General features: G+C 45.4%; 1 protein-coding gene across 15 annotated transcripts in view; it reads left to right on the top strand.

Moving 5' to 3' along the window:
* The window catches only part of CSNK1G1 (casein kinase 1 gamma 1), a 177,668-nt gene extending 161,423 nt beyond the window's left edge, over positions 1-16,245 (top strand). For 6 of the 15 annotated variants that reach the window (XM_034993950.1, XM_034993955.1, XM_034993957.1 and 3 more), the window contains 2 exons: positions 2,846-2,952; positions 10,323-16,245. In XM_034993950.1, the coding sequence (XP_034849841.1) occupies positions 2,846-2,952; positions 10,323-10,377 (162 nt within the window). In that variant the 3' untranslated portion in view covers positions 10,378-16,245. Of the gene's footprint in view, positions 1-2,027; positions 2,421-2,845; positions 3,953-10,322 lie in introns of those variants that run through there. The other 9 variants (XM_034993949.1, XM_034993951.1, XM_034993954.1 and 6 more) reach the window with 4 other exon arrangements.
* The last annotated feature ends 2,089 nt before the right edge of the window (positions 16,246-18,334 follow it).

Raw genomic sequence — 18,334 nt, 5'->3', positions numbered from 1 at the left:
GAAACACTGTGGACAGGATCCATGACCCAAAGTCATCAAGCAGTTGGCAGTGGTGACGCTTGCTGACTCCCGCTTTGTCTGTCTCAGTAGAGGCCAAGACATTTTCTTTAACATCTTGTCCATTCCTGAATTGTTCATTAAGAAACAATGATTTCTCCTCTAGCCCTTGTGCTGGCAGAGTGAATTTACCAGCATGATCACCAGCATGCAGCCAGAACGTGCCCCAGGAAATAAATGTAAGCTGAGGAAGTTAACAGGACAGCATTAACATGAGGGGCTGTGCTTCTCTACTCTGTAAACCTTCACTCCTCACATTTTGTTTTTGCTGTTTATTGCCCTTCTTATTTTGAAATTTTCAAATTTATGGAGAAGTTAGTGGTTGTGGTGGTGGTGGTAGTCAAATGAACCTGTGCGTATCCTTAACATAGATGAATGATTATTAAGATTTTGCCACATGTCTTTCATTCTATGGTGGTGGCGTGGGGGGTGAGGGGGGAGTGTGTGCTAAAGTATTTGAAAGTAAATTGTAAACATCATTGCATGTTATCTCACAATACTTTAGTCAGTGTGTCCTAAGAACAAAACATTCTCTCATGTAATCAATACCATCGTCGATCTAAGAAATTGAATAATAATTCCATAATATCTCATCTGCAGTCCTTACCACATTTCCAGTTGTCCCCCAGATTAATTTTATAGGGTCCAGGACCTAATCGAGGTTTGCATTTGCATTTAGTTCTTAGGCCCCTTTAGTTTCTTTCAATCTCTTAATCGATTAATCTCTTTTAGTCTATAACACTTACCCCTGTGTTAAAAGGGGGGAAAAAAGTTTTTCAGAGAAGTTTTTTTTGAAGAGTCCAGCCTTGCTGTCCTATAGAAAGTCCCACATTTTGGGTTTGTCTGTTTTTTTTTTTTTTAATTTTCCATCATACTTATATTCAGATAAAACTTTTTTTTTTTTGCAAGAATATTACAAAGATAATGTTATATAATATTTATTATGTCCTGTCAGGAGATAAATAAGGTTGAGTGGTTCCATTAATGAGAGGTGCTAAATTTGATCACTAGCAGATCCCTTGGGTAAGTCCAAATTTAATGTTGTAGGTTTCTTTGACTAACCATACAGCATTGTTTCAATTTTTTTAAGCATGTATTATCAATAAGAATAATAAATATTTCTGGTTTAGAAATAATGGTCAGTAGAGACTGCTACTAAGAGTGTTTACCTTGTGTGCCCTTTATTCTTTGACTAAATACCCCAAAGAGCCCTTACTCTGAACATTTCTTCCTGCCTTCCTTTTTTTTTTTTTTTTTAAAGATTTTATTTATTTATTTGACAGAGAGATAGAGAGAGAGCACAAGTAGGCAGAGAGGCTGGCAGAGGGAGAGGGAGAAGCAGACTCTCCACCGAGCAGGTAGCCCGATGCGGGGCCCGATCCCAGGACCCCGGGATCATGACCTGAGCCGAAGGCAGCCGCTTAACCGACTGAGCCACCCAGGCGCCCCCTCCTGCCTTCCTTTTTATGATTATGCTTGAAATTTTTTCCAATAAGCTGCTGGTGAGGAGCAGCTCTAGAGGGAGATAAGAATAAATATTTATGGAGGGAGAATAACAGTAGTATGAATACTTACTGAGCCATTTCCATATACCATGGCACTGGGCTAAACACTTTGTGTGGATTGTCTGCACAGGAACCCTATGAGGTGTAAGCAGCATTGTTTCCCCATTTTACTTAGGAAGCTTAGGCACAGAAAGATTGAGGATCTTGCCCAAAGACCCACAGCAAGTAGGTGATGGAGCTAGGGTTCACACCCAGGGCTGACTAACCCTGGAGCCCATATCTTAGTTACTATGTATGTTCTGCTACCGTATTGTGTGCCAGGTATCATACCAGACATCATCTCATACATTGGCTTGTGTAATACTCACATCAACCTGTAAGAAACCGTCTCAAGTAGATGAAGTTACTTACCCAAGGGCATATGATATCGTTTATCCTATTTTGTGGTTCTCTCCCATGTTTCAGCCACGGTCTTTAACAGCAGAGTGGTTTATCCAGCGGGGTCCCTTTTCCCAGTTCCCAGCACCCACATAAGCAGGAATCATGTGCTGGAAATGAAACCAGGTGACAGAAGCAGCTGCACAAGCAAGAGAAGCCTGATCGGGTCCACATTAACCAGATGACAGGAGTGAGAGCCTTCAGTTACAATTCGGGGACCATCAGTGAGAAATGGGATGACAATGAACCTGAAATAAAGGTTGTTGAAATAAGACTGGTCTTCCAAGGGAAAGCGTTTCCTTACCGTCTGCCCTCTCACCAGAGAGGATGCGGCAGTCTTGTTGTTTGAGTAACTTCAAGCCAGTGGTCAAAGCCATGAAGAAATTTCTGAAGGAAAGTGTGATTGCTTATAGTTTCTGATGCCCACTATTGATTTCCTTTTTAGAATTTTTTTTCAATATCATCACTGAGTCTATTTATAATTCTAGCATAAGAAACCGAGAGAAGTGGAATGAAAGAGAGTACCATGACCTCTTTCACAGGCTTTTTGTGAAGATTAAATTCACACACACGCAGTGTAGCAGAGTGCTGACACAGAGTAGGGATTCAGTATGGAAGTTACTATTATATGATTACATCATTGCATTTTGTGTTTTCACATGATATGGTCCTGGGAACCTTACCAAATGAGGACATTTGGCCCCTCAGCTCAGGAAGACAAGCATTCCAGACATTGCCTGGTTAGTACCTAAGTCGAGACTAGATCTTCCCTAGGGACCCTCTCTGGTGCTGGCAGGAGGCTCCTATTGCCATGGCATCTGTCACACTCCGTCTTTCTGTTCCAGGTGGTTAGCTCAACCAATGGAGAGCTGAATGTTGATGACCCCACGGGAGCCCACTCCAATGCACCAATCACAGCTCACGCCGAGGTGGAGGTAGTCGAGGAAGCTAAGTACGTTCATCTTTCAAGGGGGCTTTTGAGTCCTGGGTTGAAAAATCTTCTCTGTCTTTTCCTTTCTATGTGCTGCTCATCTCAGACCGGATTCCTCATGCTTATGTCCTCAGCTTTCTTCCTTTGACCATTTTATTTTTTGCATGGTACCTTAAGGCTGCTTCTGCCCTTCTTTAGCTGTGATTTCTGGGAAGACCATCACATTTTTCTAGTCCACATGGGGCAAAAGCCCTAGTGAACTGAAAGAATCATGGTATAAGAGGTAAAACGGATAGTAGTCATGAGCCTTTTGGGTCCCCTGAAGCTTCTTGCTCCCTGTGGGATACAAAGAAAAATCTGCTTATCTTAAATCATGGGCCATACTGAACAGCATTTGATTTCTGGTTCTTGGCTTAAGAACTCTGCATGTATAGTCCTGGAGCCAAGGGTTTTAGGGCCATTGTGTTCTCACTTAAATGATTCTGGACTCAGAGAGACTCTGATAAGTCAGGCAAGATAGTTTCTACACCTGTGAGAAAGAGTTTTGGGAGGAGAGGAAATCACCCTATCGGGGAGGGGTGAGTCCATTCCCTTTTCTGCTGCTCTTGCCTGTGAATGTTGCCCTACCCGTACCACCAGCCCTTGGTGCTCTCTGCATGGCATGTGGTTAAACTCTCAGCATATGGGCTAGGAGGGGGAAGGGCTGCCAGTTCTGCTGCAAGAGCAGCATTTTGATCACTTGTTTCCCTTTTTCCCCATCCCAAATTCCAATCCAGACTTAAACTCCAAGAAGACATGAGGTAGGGAGAGAGAAGTCCTTTACAAACCAGTTAACTGCTGCCAAGCCTGATATGGATGACCTTTCTTATAAACCCTTTGAGAATATCCAGGCTATCCCAGTATCTTGTTCTCAGAAGCAGACAACGTACGAATAGTGACACTATGTCCCAGGTGCTCTCTTGGGCCCCCACATGGCCTCAGTACCCGCCAGAACGTGCTTAGACCTCTGAGTGTGAGGTGGTGGGAGGCCAGTCAAGACCTGCATTCTTTCTTCCAGCTACACTTTGCATGCTTGTCTCCTGCCCATCTGTATGATAAGCTCACTTTGCTTCCAAGAGGTCCTTTCCTTGGAAAGCCAGGATTGGGGATTCCTACCCAGGAGATAAAAAGCAACTCAAGGATGACTTGGACTCTCTCTTGTCAAGTCCCTGCTGACTGTAGGCAGCTTCATATGTTCCTCTCCTGGTTTCTACAAGGCCCTGATAAGTAAGGAAGGCAGGGGGAGTTTTTAATGCTGGGAAGAGACCATTTTTAGTAAGGAAACATGCTCTCTATTCTCAGAGACTTTGGAGCTTTTAATGGTACTCACAGTTTTTCAGCTTCCATGACAAAACTTCATTCTCCCAAATAAAGAGTACAGTACTCCTTATCCTCTGGGTTCTCAACCTTGACTGCACTTTGGAATCACCTGGGGCGTGTTAGAAGATATATATATCTGAATCCTGGCCTCAGAGATTCTGATTTTATCTGGGGTTATGGCCTGAGCATCAGGAAATTTTAAAGTTCAGATAATTTGAATGTTTGGCCAACGTTGGGAATCAGGGCTCAGGGCACTAAGCATGTTCTGGTTTAAACATTGTCTGGGCTTGAAAGATGATTGTACCCATTCCCACCCCACCTCGCTCCCAGTTCATGTTGTGGCTATTACTTTGAAGGCTAGGCATTTAGTTCTGGATTTCATAGTGTACTTTGAATACCAAGATTGAATGGGCTTTCATCTTATAGTATGTCCTATACAGGTTTATCTTTTGAACCCATTCTCTCACTTCGTTTTGGTAAATGTGTACACTGATTGTGTATGTGAGTGTTGTGTCTGTGTCCTGTGTGTAAAATATGGGGCTGTTCACACAAAGAGATTGCAATGTGGTGAATTCTGTTCTGGTATATTCTAAACTCTAGGATGTGAAGAGCATTTAAAGTCTCCCCATTTAGTGAAAAGGATACTGGGCCTCTTTGCCACTAGTTCCAGGTTTGGGCCTTCTGAAATGTGTGGAAACCAGAGGGGAGCAGTTGTATTTGCCCAAATGTCATCCAAAAGCTCAAAGCTTAGGGCATTTTGTGTGCTGATTCCCTTCGTGATTTCATGAGCTACCAATCCATCTTGCCCAGGGAACTGTCAGCACAGCCGTGTGTGTTTCTTCTGGGCCATCTCTGTGTTTTGGAGGGAGGGAGGGGTAGCCATAATCCACCTGCTCTACCATTTTCATGGGGAGAAGTCACAGCTAGAGAAGCACGAGACGTCCCAAACAACCCCTCATTGCACGCAGCTGTGATGCCCTTTGTCCATGCAGCCTGCTTGTGGGAAAAAGAGGGCTGTTGCCTATGTTAAGATTCAACCAGGGACTGGGGAGATACATGAAACCTTCACTTCCAAGCTTTTGAAAAAGTTTAGGCTCCTCACCCAGCTTGTTTTGTGTAAAGGAGGAGAGAGATAACAGGGTCTTGGTTTTTGTTCTGTATACAAAACGAACATCTAACTGCCCTTTTCTTCTGTTTAGGACACATGTCCTTGTTTAAATATGATTGGAAGGGGGTGGTGAGGCAAGGCAGCTTTTTGGTTGATTTTTGTTATAGTAAAAATATAGTAAAAATAGGAGTTTTTGGTTATCCACTGACTTTAGCTATAACTTAGCAATTTCTCCTGGGAACTAACAAGAATGGGATGTAGGCCCTTCTCTGGGCAGTTTTACCTTAGTCCAGAGCAGTGACCCTTCTTGCTCTGCTTCAGCTCCTACTAAAATAAAGTGTTGCTGAAGCCTTCTCCCCCCCTCTAGAGGAAGCACTAACTACCAGCTGCTTTGGTCAGGCATGTTGGCTTTGTAGAAAGGCTAGCGACTTCTCTTTCCCTCAGGATGGTTAGGAGGTCAGCTTTGCGTTGTACAGTAAGACTTTGTGTGGGAACCAAAATGGCTCACTTGGTGCTTGATTGAATTCTTACAGGCACGATCGTTTCCTCTTTCTCCTGCTACCTTCCTGGAAGTTGCCCAGGAAAACCCACTCTGGGGCTCTCACCAACTCTTTCTGTTTTACCTTTCCCCTCACTGAGATATCCTGCTCCCTCCTGGATGCTTCTGTCAGGCGCCTGCCCCCTCCACCTTAGTGTGGGGGCCAAGTGGCCTGGGCATACTCACCCTACCTTGACAGAGGAAGAAACGAAACGCAGACACATACTGCATGTTTGCATGGCTCACAGGGAGTCGCTTCCGCCTCACCTCTGTGGACTAATCTCTCTCTCTTTCTCTCTTCCTTTCTGTGTTTTTCTCTTTACACACTCTGTAGCTGCCTGAAAATGCTCAACCTGTGGTGAGTCCCTCTCTCCAGTCCACATGCTAGGGGAGTGGACCAGACTAGGCTGGGATTGGCACAACCAAACAACATGCCTTAGGAACACTCAGTGGCTTCCATACGCTGCCTTGTGTCATAACCACCCAGACTGGGGAACTAGATCCACAAGGTGGGGATGGGGCAGGCCTACACCCAGGAATTAATCTGTTCCTTCTTTCCTTTCAAACCCATTTCATTGCTGTCTCCTCCTGTCGAAACAATACCCCACAGTATCCAAAATTCCCTTTCTATGTTTAGCTGAGTAAATTGTCTCCCAAATTAATAGGCCAGAGATGATCAGACAGAGAGGGACAAGAGCAGGAGGACAAGGTTACTCTATTCAGTTGTTTAGATTATCATTCACAATGCCAAGGGCAGTTGTTGCCAGATAATCTCACATTCTGTGGCTTGGTCTCTCACCTGCAAATTGGCAGCTTTGGGAAAAATCCGTGACTTTTCTTTTTGATTCAGCTGGTTCTTTCATCTATAGAATGAGTCTCTCAAAAAGAGCTCCTCCTTGGGCGGAGAAATGGACATTTTGTTGTTGTTTTGGGGGTTTTTTTTGTTTGTTTTTCATTTATTGTCTTTTTTTTTTTTTCCTGTCAGAGTACATTCAGTGGGTCAGGGGCTGACTCAGCTAATGAGTTATTGGAGCCTGTCTTTTCTGCTCCTGGAAAAGGTTCCTTGAGTGCATTCTTAGGAACAACAGGAGCTACGTGGGAGGGGAAGCCCTAGAGAATCCACCTTCAGTGAGGCACATTGTTGCTACAAGAAAGAGCCCCCCTCGCCAGCTTGCTTCTCAGCTGCTGCCTGTGACCTTCCAGGTGCTTCTGAGCTAGTTGGTCTGTTGCAGTCTGGCATGAGAACTCCCCCACATCGTCTGCATGCATTTGGTCATGTTCTACATGGTGATAACAGCCTGCCGGACTCTATGATCACCTTGTTTCCGTTTGTCTTCAGGGACTGGGTTGGACACCAGTTTCTGAACCCCAGCAGTCTAAGCCAAGTTGCCTACAGGGTTTCCCCAGGGACAGGGCTATGTGGAAGATAACAAATGGGTTTTATGGAAATAGAATTTGTAGCCTTATGGTACTGAGGAGTACATTTGGCCTGTTTACCTAGCAAACATGTCTGTGTAAATCTGACATTGTCATAGTCTATATTTTCCTGTGAGATGTCAGTTGCATAATCCTGACTGCAAATACAGGGCCTGCTGTGTGCTCATCCAACTCTGCTTGGAACTCTAGGAGGTTCCCCTAGAGCTTAGGTACCATCTAGCTTATGTACTCCAAAAAGCTTAGGTGCCATCTAGCTGTTGTAGAGCCAAGACATATATACTTGAAAAGACAAGTAGTTCTCCAGGACACTTGTTATTACCCCCCAAGAGGTCACTGTGGACAGGAATGGTCAAGAAAGGCTTTACGGATACGGTGGGGCTTGAGCCAGGTATTAGAGCAAGGGAAGAATGTAAAAGTACACTCAGGAAGAGAAGCGTAGCAAAGGGATGGCTGAAGGGGAGAGGGCCAGGACGTAGCAAGGGAGCAGCATGGGCAAGGTAATGGCTCACAGCTCTGGGCGAAGAGCACGTGGCAGGGAGCTTACAGGTCTGGGCAAAGAGCACGTGGTGGCTTGTGAGTAGGGAGACTGGATTGATTCTGACTGCAGCATGTTAAGAACTTCTGGTCATCCAATCAAAGAATCGACTGGAAGAAAACCTACGACACAAGAAGGTTCATCATCACTCACCTTCCTTCTCTTCGGAGAGTAAGACATCTGTATGGAGTTAGTCAGTGGGCTTGGTCTGGGGTGTGGGGCCTGTTTCCTCGTGGCTGGAAGTATGAGAAGCTTCCGCTCCTGCTGAAGTGTTCCATACTGTAACTAGCAAAAACTCCTCCAGGCCTCGGAACCGCAGCTCCCACTGCCCCCCAGTCAGGCGAATTCGGCATGGCACATCAGGTTATGATGTGCTTGCAAGCAAACGTTAATTCTTAGGACTTGCCTTGAAGGAGGTAAAATAGTATAATTTGAAATGGACCAAAATAGTATTTCAGACTTCATTGTGATTGCTCTTATTAAAAACACAAACTTCTCATTTTAGTATCCTCCAAAAAAATAAAGAAGAAGAACAGAAATTGACTTAAATGTTAGTGATGTCTCTGAAAATCATGGTTAACAGGGAGCAGGTAACTCCATTGAAATACTGGTGCTCCCATGAGATTTACTTTGCCTTGTTTAATATTAATTTCAGGACTTTCAACTTGGAAATGTCCATTTTCTAAAACATATATAATAGAAAAAGACCATTTTCTTTTCCTTGAAGTCTTCTCCAGGGAGAAGACAATCTTAAACAATCAAAAGCATTGGTCATTTTTATTTAAAAGAATTTATTCAGTCTCCAAATATACATGCCACTTTGTTTAGTGACTATATTCACACCCATTAATAGTATTTCATGGGGCACCTGGCTGGCTCAGTCAGAATGTGGCTCTTGATCATGGGGTCATGAGTTTGAGCCCCGTGTTGGGGGTAGAGATTACATAAATAAACTTAAAAAAAAAATAGTATTTCACAAAAGTCATTGATATCCTCAGAAAAATCTTTTTTAAGACCCCCTTAAGAAGGTCCTGTTTCCAAAATTTTCATGTTTGATACATCTTGATATAGTTAAAGGTTATCATTACCTGTATAAATGTCTGTTTCTACATTCTAAGAGACCTCCAAATTTTTAATAACCTGTCCATTGGGTGTCGAAATACCAAGGGGTCAGACTGAAAAAAGGAGAGAATCTTAGCTACAGTGGAGGCATGGGAAGTAAACAACAGTTTTTTATTTTCATTTTATTTTCATATGAATAGCCCTGGCATTAAACCCAAAGGGATTTAAGCAAGAGAAGCAGAGACAGTTTTCTCTGAAAAGCTTTCCTTTCAAGGGTCAAGTTTGCAGCTTGACTCCCCTCCACCATCTAACATCTTTGACTCATCCACACCTTCTGGCGCTCACATCCTCATTTCCCACGTGTCAGCTTCCTGGGAAGGACCTCTCTCTTGCACCAGCCATGCCACTGCCCTCATCACCCCTTCTGTACTTAGTCACTGCCTCAGCGAGAGCTGCTCCCCATTCCAGAGATGGGAGTAAAGCGGGGATGCTTGGGCTCAGGGCTGTTGCCCAGGGAGCAGCACGTGGAGGGCGGGTGAGGGGAGTAGGCCCTGACCTCCACCCTACACAAGGGCCAGTCCTCTAGCCCTGTCTGGCCCAGCAGCGGCAGTCTCAGTAGCTAAGCTGAGGACCCTGCAGCCATGCACTTGCTGATGGTCAGCTCCTGGGCTTTGGCACCGGTCCCCTCCAAACCAAAAGTGGGCTGTGCCGATTTCAGTCAGGGGATCTGGGCTCAGTTCTTACAAGATTCGGGGTTCCACCTGCCTGCTCGGGGTAGCTGGGTGGGGCTGGGGCTGGGGATGCAGGATGGAAAGAATCCTTAATCCTTCGTTGGCGGCATCATGAGCTTCTACTAGAATTCCAGTCATATTTTGTGGGGGATTTGTTTGCCTCGGTTTAGCTCCATACCCGCCGGCTACTGAAGCAGCATTCAGTCATTTTGCTCTCTGTCTCAAGGGGCCGGCAATGCAGGCTAGTCTTAGGCAGCTTTGAGGACCCCCCAGCCTTGGTTCTAGCTAGAGATGAGCTATGTGTGCTGAGTGGGAGACTGGGAAACAAGCCTTCTTCCTCCTCGTCCCAAAGATGCCTGTTTCGGCCCTGCCTAGCCTGCAGCCTTTTGATGATGAGGTTTGGTAGCTGCAGATTGAAATGAAGCAGTATTGCCTTTGGCTTTCCTGGCAGACACTGCCGATTGCTTCCAGTGTGTGCGCTGAAGCTGGGGGTGGCCCTGTGGGTGGGTGCCAGGGGGAAAGTCCCCCCCCGCCCAAGCCCCCGCAGTCAGCAGAAGCAGGCAGAAGCTGTCCGAAGGTGCAGGCCTCCCGCACTGACTTGCCATGTTCCTTGTGCTCCAGGTGCTGTTGTTTCTTCAAGAGGAAAAGGAAGAAGACTGCCCAGCGCCACAAGTGACCAGTGCCTCCCAGGAGTCCTCAGGCCCTCAATTGCACCTGCAGCTCCTGCCATTTTTCATTGGAAGGGACTCCTCTGTGGGGGAGCGTGGAGATCCAAACCAAAAAGAAGAAAACGGAGGCCCCCAGAAGGAGCCAGTGTGGGCAGCCAGGGCCCGGGGGGTCAGTAGCCACCGCCGCCTGCCTAGAGCTCTGAGCAGGTCCCAGAGCGGCAGCCTGGCCACTGCTTGCCCCTGGAGCTGCCTGGTTGACTCTCCTTCCTATTGTTTACAGTGAAGGTGTCATTCACAAAAACTCAAGGACTACTATGCTCTTCCCTCGCGGTAGTTTACTCCTGGTTCTTGCCCCACCCTCAGTGCTCTCCAGCATAAAAGCTAGTGCGTTAAAGGCTTTGTCTGCTGAAGGAACTCCAGAGGCTGGGGGTGTGGCCAAGAAGGCAGGGGGAAGGAAGATGGCAGGCCTGGGCGGGAGAAGAACCTTCTCCAACTACCAGGCATGCCTGGCAGTAAGGCTCCCTTCTCCCCTGTGCCTGTGCAGCCTCCGTCCCCAGCTGGCCACGAGGTGCAGGTTCCTCCCTCCCTCCCTTCTTCCTGTGAAGTTACACTGTCGGACACAAGCTGTGAGAAATCTGCAGTCTACTGTCCCCAAGTGTTGGCATTCTTCGCTCTCTTGACAAGCAAACTCTGTTCTCCAGACGGTAGTAGGACAATGCAAATTGTTCTGATCAAAGGAAAAAAAACTGACTTTATTGCACTTTTAGTTGTTTTTTGTTTTGTTTTGTTTTTTTAACAAAAAACACGGCAGATGCATATTGTGTCTGGTTATATCGGGAGTTTTACTTTTTTCTGTTTTGAGGGGGATGGGGCCACCCAAGCCATTCAGAGAGAACATGGGTCCAGAGGATATTCTCAGTGGAAAAAGTTGGGTCTGCAGCACCCAGAAGAGAAGAGCCAAACTCTGTGTCATTCTGAGTAAACACTCAGGTTGGCAAGGAAACATACTTGAATTTTCCTTCATCTTCTCAGCTGCTGAAGAATGTCCCTCCCAGAGCCTCTTGACCTCATCAGCCTACAGTTTGGACTGCCTTGCTCTCCAGCACATGGGATAAGCCAGCCAAGCCAGACTGTGACCAGGAGAAGATGTTTGACAAAAAAATTGGAAATAATCAGTTTCCTCCACTGCCAGGGACTTCCAACTAGATAGCCATGTGACTTCCTTAGTGACTTGGGGGACAAAATTCATGATGAAAGAGCCACCGCCATATTGCCACTAGTGGACAAGAAGAGGAGGAAAGTGAGCCTGCCTTCCAACTGCCAGAAGAACCTCAGGATTTTGCATCATAGGGCCAGTAAATAAAACCAGTGTGTACTGTCTGCCCCGGTAGCTGAGTGATGGCATTTGGTCTGGCCTGCCTTACCAGAAACCAAGCACCTGCAGATCTTCTCCCAGTAGGTCCACAGCAGCAGGCTCCGGACTGAGCACGTGGAGCTGTCGTGAACAGGAGGATAAGATTGGTTGGTGCTGGAAAATTCCAGGGGAAAGGATATTGAAATGAAAGGTCTGAAATTATTTTCTCAATTGGATGTAGACTCCTTCCAAATAAGATGGCCGCGTATTGAAAGCATGTTTTCCCCAGTCCACTATTTGCCTTCCCATGTGGGATAGTCACCTAACCTACTACCATGAAGGGTCTTGGTTCTTCATTCACTGCTTGGAAATTAATCAATGTATGGAGTTAATCTTATTGTGCTCAATTTTCATTTGAGCTCAGTGGCTTATGCAAACAGTGACCTCATTCCAGATGTGACAGAGGAGAAAGAATCACGTCAGGGAACAAGGCCTTGTGTCTGGGAGTAGAGAGAGCTAACCATGGAGGACCAGTGGCTGGTGACTGAGTCTGGTGGTTTTGGGAACAAAATCATTTGCCTCTGGCTTGAGGTAGTGGGCCATCTTTTGGACTGGAGGATGTGGGGATACTTTCTGGTAGTTGGCATGTCTTGACAAGTCCCTTGATATATCTCACATGGAGCAGAAATAGCAGCAGTTGCATGGATCAGAGTTACTGGGCTTCACCTGTTCCATTGGGCCTTGGTTAGGAAGTATCAGTTTACTGGCTTCAGACCTGCTTAGCTCACATGTAGATTGTAATCTTTCATTTCTTTAAAAGAAATTTTCCTTTATACAAAACAGAGTGGCTGGGAGACAGTGTCACATCCCTTTTCCACAAGGATTTTGAATATTGCTTCCTTGATATTACCTAGTGGTTAAGGCACCATCATGGAAACTTATTTCTCAGTTGGCACTTGGGCAACTCAAACTTCCTTGTATAGAAACTTTAACTTCCTTATACCTTGTCTAGAAAAAGCCTTGTCTCTCAAAGGAGGACAAGGGCAAATGGTGACAAAGCCTCTAGCATCCTGGCACTCCATACCCACTAAGTGCCTCCCCACCTCTGCTTCCACAAAAAAGCAAAGGCAGTGACCAGCTTGGCTCAGGGCAGGCCCCCCTGCAGCTGGGTTTGTGACTTTTTTTGGTCTTAAAGGTTTTTAAAGGCTAGCTCTTGAGGGGTTTAAACCTAAGCAGTTATGGGGGGTCCTTCCTAATGTACTGTTCTTTCTCTGCCCCCCACAAATCTCTTTACTAGGTATTTGATTTTCATAACAAAAGGTCATGGTGATTCTTCCAAGGCCATTAGCACTCCAAGATGGTCCCAGACCCCTGAGAGATTCTATTGTGATTTTCCTGGAAATTAAAAAGTAAATAAAAAGACTACCTAAGGAATAATTTGGCCATCAGTACCATCCCCACCAGCACATCAGGGCTCCCCCGCTCAGGCCGCTTGCTCTAGTTGTTTAGCGCTGTGCCTCAGCCAGCCCCCCGAGGCTGGGCACTCCCGCCACCCACCAGCCACCCCAGTCCACTCACTGCAGTTTTTTGATCTTTCTCCATTTCACAACATGGTGCCTAGGGATTTTTTTCTTTGGGATTGATGCAATTGCTTCTGAGTTAGCAGTAAGTACTAACAGCATCTGTTCATTTAAAAAAAACCTTAATATATGCCGCCAGGAGTTCTCCTGAGCCCTGCGCCCCTCTGACATTGCACCCTGAGCAGATTGAGGCATAAACGGTCCTTCTCGTATACCAGAGGATGACATGCGTCTGCGCAGTCAGGCCTTGTAAGGGTTGATCACTTGCCACACACACCCTGCTGTTTCCCAGGGATCTCACTCTGGACTCCTCTGCAAGGGAGGGCAGTGTTCCAGCAGCCGCTGTGCTCTCGTGACCACCTTCATGAACATTTTGCTGCACTGGGTCTGTCTAGGAGTAAACAGGGTCTAAGGAGGTACAAGTCAAGGGACTAGGCTGCCCTCCAGTTAAAGCTCCAGCTCACTCTGGAATGTGGGGGCAACAGGAGACGGCAGGATCCTGGGGTTTTCATAGTGGTGTTGATTTGCCTGTTTATGTCCATGAACTGCAGGTACAAAGAAACGGCCCTGCCGGCAGCCGGAAGAGGGTCCGTCGCCTCGATATCCCAACTTGGTTCCCTGGAAGTGTGCACTGATGGTGCATATTCAGTGTTGATTCTCAGTGTGAGTAACCATCTTTAAGGTCAGAAATACAGTGATGGTAATGTCTGTCGGAGTGGTTACTAAAGACCATAGCCTTAACTTTTTTGTATGTAAAAGATAGAACTTATTCCCCCTCTCAGTGAGCAAGCATGGCCTGCGTTTCTCAAAAACTAGTACTTCCATGGCAGCCCAGAAAGCATCGCAAAGGAACTTACTCTTCTGATGCATCTCTTCCGATTCCACCTGCCTCCTGTGTGTCCCGGTCACCTCTTCCATTTTCATATTTAAACCAGTTCTGCATCCCCAGTGAGTTGCCCTGACAGTGTCGTCTCCAGTGTCAGCCGCATTAGGGCTGGAGTCCCTCGGATTGGGAGCTTGCAGCGCCATCCGGCCAACATTGCCTTTGCCAGTCCACTGCCGCCATCCCCGCCATTGCCCCAGGGTGCGCAGATGAGTCCCAGCAACCGTTAGGGAGCCAGCGTGACGAGGCACCCCGTCTGGATTGGCCATCTGAGCAACAGGCACTTGTCTCTGGGGTTCTCGCTTTTGCCAACTCCAGGCCTCCGGGAAAGCCCTGTCTAGAGATTGATGGCCAGGGACTCCCAGTCTTTCCTATGATGGGTCAGCAGGAATCGAAATGAGATTCCTATGGTTTTGTTGTCTTGTTTGGGGGAGGGGGGGAGGGGGGGCTTTGTTTCTGAATAAGGAAAAGAGGAAACCACAGCCCTTGTGAGGGTTTGCAGAGCTTTGAGCAGTTTTTAGCCATAAATAAAGAATCTTGGAAGTCTTCGATCAATTAAGCAGTCTTAAAAACATGTTTCTCACAACTCCTTTTGCAGGTGACTGAGTGCAAAAGAATAGGTTTCTCCATTGTATTCAAAATAGTAAGTAGGTTCCCTGGATATAGACAGTAGTAGTTGACAGATTTCCTCAAAAAGCAACCAGGACGTCCACTCCAGTATTTGTAGATCAGCTTACAAAGGAAAAAGTGAACGTGTACTCCGTATGTTTTTAGTTTCGTTACCAAACTTGATGTTCTAAAGAAACCTCAGTTCTGTGGACAGAATTTCTTTTGTTACTCTCCTCTTTCTCCTCACAATCATATTTCCAGTGCCATCACCACCTTCAGAGTCTCAGAGCAGAGGGTTATCCATGGTAATAAATGGGGGTGCCGTGCACTCATCCCAATAATATACACAAGAGGACAGCTGTCCCGACTGCCTCTTCCCTGCAAACCCCCTCTTTCAGGGCAGGTGAGACATTTTCAGTGTTCCTCTTCATGAGCTCCAGACCAAATCCCAGGCCAGCCCTTGCACCAAAAGCTTTTTTTTAAGAGGCTTGTCAGTCTGTTAGGAATGTCTCAGGAGAGATGAGCCATTTCTTTGGGAGGAAATATATTTACAGATGGGTGTGTGTGGTTGCACTTGTATGCCTGTGTGTGTGTGCGTGTGTGTGTGTGTGTGCGCGCGCGTGTGCACACTCGGGCCCGTTCTCATCTGTGCATTTCACTTCCATAAAGACTCACAGCCCAGGCTGCTGGGACCACGTGTTACTGAATATTCTCAGAAGTAAACAAGTAACAAGTGAGCTTCTCAAATTAGTGTCACAGCAAGCTGGCTCTGGGAATGAGCCCCATTTATCGAGCAGAAGAGTAAACAGCAGAAAAGACAGAGATGAAACCAAAAATATAATCACCCCAATGGAAAATAATGTTGATTCATCAATTCCCATTGGATATATTACATGCTCTAATTTATTATATTTTTTTGTTTGTTTCTTTAATCTTTGCCCGTTGTACTTTTAAAAAGATGTTGGGATGTTGATTGCAATTTTTTTAAGACTAGATGATGTATAAATCAGCTGTGGAAATCAGTTTTAATTGCTGTGTGAATGTGTCTGATTATTGTTAAATGCCTTTTTTTTTTTTTTTTTTTTTTACTTTTTGTTTTATTTTAGATATGTGATGTTGTTTCATAAACCCTGGCACTGGTCGCAAAGCTCAGCTGTGAAAAATGAAACTTGTAGTATTTTTAAACATGAATGTCAATTTCAAGTGTATTTGAAATGGTTCCTCCGGGAGAAAGATTTGTACACCATTAGGAGAAACTCCTCTGCAGAGGAAGTAGCCTTTTTTGGAAAAAATGGAAAATGGGTCTTGATATGTTATCTCAGAGTAGCCCATTTCCTAGGGCACCATGGAAAACACAAATGTGATCTTTAAGTATACCTCTTCCCCAATTTGGGGAAGAAAGGACTCAGTTTGCACCCTTTTTGTATGTAAAATAAAATGTCTTACCTTTCTTGACTAATTTTCTTTGGTTAGTTGGTTGGTTTGTCTGGTTTTAATTTCCCCTGGTTCGTTTGTAACTAAGAATCCGGCTAGGATTAACTTTGATATGACTCAGGGTTCCAACGAATGAATATAATGCCTGATACTTTGGCATTCTTGCTTCATTCCTTTGGGTTGAACATTGCTGTCTCCTGTCAGTCACTTTAAATATTCCTGGCAGAACTTGGACATTGATGACTCACATACTGGTTCCTGTATCCCTGTGGTTCTTAGGTGGTAGAACATCGGGAAGTTAAGATCTACTCTGTGGAACAGCTTTGGAATAGCTTTATAATTCTGCTCTACTAAATGAACATCTATACAGATAGAGGATAAAACTATGATGTGCAATTATAAAATCACAAGTGTGTGTGTGTGTATGTGTGTGTGTATGTATATCCATAAAACAACTGTCAATCGGCATGATTGGCTGGTTCCAATTTTTTGTTACTACTCAATTACTACTTGATTTGTTTTTTTCACTGGTAGGTAAGTAAGCAGAAGACATGTTTTAAGATCATCATGAGAGGAAAAACTTCACATTTAGAACATTTTATCCATCAAGCTTTCTTTTTTTTCCTTCCAAAAGTGGTGGGGGGTGGGGGGCTACAGAGGAGGCTGCTTTTATGCCATTTTAGCATTAGCTCCTCATGTGGAGAAGGCTCCTTTGAAAACAGTTTGATGAACATTTTTCTCAGTGGTCATGGACAGCATCAGACCAGTCAATGGGGAAAGAGACCTGACTAAAAAAATGGTGGGGGGTGGGGGTATTGGAAGATCAACTTTGTCAGTGCAACAGTTTTACCTAGAAGAACCTTTACCAGATCGAGGTGGTCTGGATTGAGGTGTGAGGATTAGAAACAGCAAATGTCGTTCGTGTTTCTCTGAGACACCTGTGGAAGCTTTGCAGCCTGGCTGCATTGACCTCAGTGTAAGCAAGGACAAGTTAATGCCAGTGGCCATGCATAACCTCCAACTTAGGTCCCGACCTCATAAAGAGACCAAATTGCAGGGTTCAACTAATTGAAACAGCCATTCCTACCTACAATTGGGGCTGTGAAGACCAAGAATTTATTAATCTTTGAAAATTGGTTTTAAAGACATTTAATGTCATAGGTTTAAATTTGAGAAAGATGTAATTTTTATTTTTCTGGGTAAGACTCCCAGTGATGAAATATGTATGTTGTAGACTGGAACAAGTGTGAGAGCATCTGACGACTATCCCTGACCTTCCTGAAGGTTTCTAGAAAAGAGAGACTGAACCTCAGGCCATTTCATATATATATATATAATTTCCCACTTCAGTGTTAATATGATGCTGTTGCAACCAATATTTGTTGGACACTTAGCCCTGCAGCAGGGTTGGGGGAGATGTATACAAAATAAGGGCAACACATGCAATACAGTGCGTTGCTCACAAAAAGGTGGTTAGTTGGCAGCGCCTGCTTGGCTCAGTCGGGTGAGTGTCGGACTCTTGATCTCAGCTCAGGTCTTGATCTCAGGGTCATCAATCCAAGCTGGTATTGGGCTCTGTGCTGGGAGTGGAACCTACTTAAAAAAAAACAAAAACAAAAAAACTGTTTACTTGGAAAAATAGGTAAAGGAAGTTAAGAAGCAGAGAATACAATAATAAAGTGTGCATTGACTCATACATACAGCAGTAAGCACAGTAAGACCAGAGAAAAACAGGGACTAAAGTGACAGGGACTAAGTCAAAAAGGAAAGGTTTTGAAGCAAGTTTTGCAAGACAAGTAGAAGGTGCAGTATAAGGTCATACTCTGGGTTAGCAGAAGCATGCTCCGAGTTTTGGGAAGCTACCATACTTAAACCCAAGCTAGTGGTGGCTAATGCTTGACTGGCCCAATTCGGAAACTGACAAGCGCCTTCTCCCCCATCCACGGTCTTCCTAACATAAACTAACCTCCGAAGGACTTCCCCTCCCCAAAGGCAAGACGGGCCACGAGAGAGGCCGCTCTGCATGCTGGGGTTTGTAGTCTCCTCGGAGACCCAATCCGCGTGCTCCTGGGGCGGTGCCGCCTTCCGTGATCCTTTTCCTGTTG

The sequence above is a fragment of the Mirounga leonina genome, unplaced genomic scaffold, assembly GCF_011800145.1.
Source record: "Mirounga leonina isolate KUSES-001 unplaced genomic scaffold, KU_Mleo_1.0 Mir_91, whole genome shotgun sequence".
NCBI lineage: Eukaryota > Metazoa > Chordata > Mammalia > Carnivora > Phocidae > Mirounga > Mirounga leonina.
Note: the sequence above shows the minus strand (reverse complement) of the source record. Positions and strands in the feature narration are given on the sequence as shown.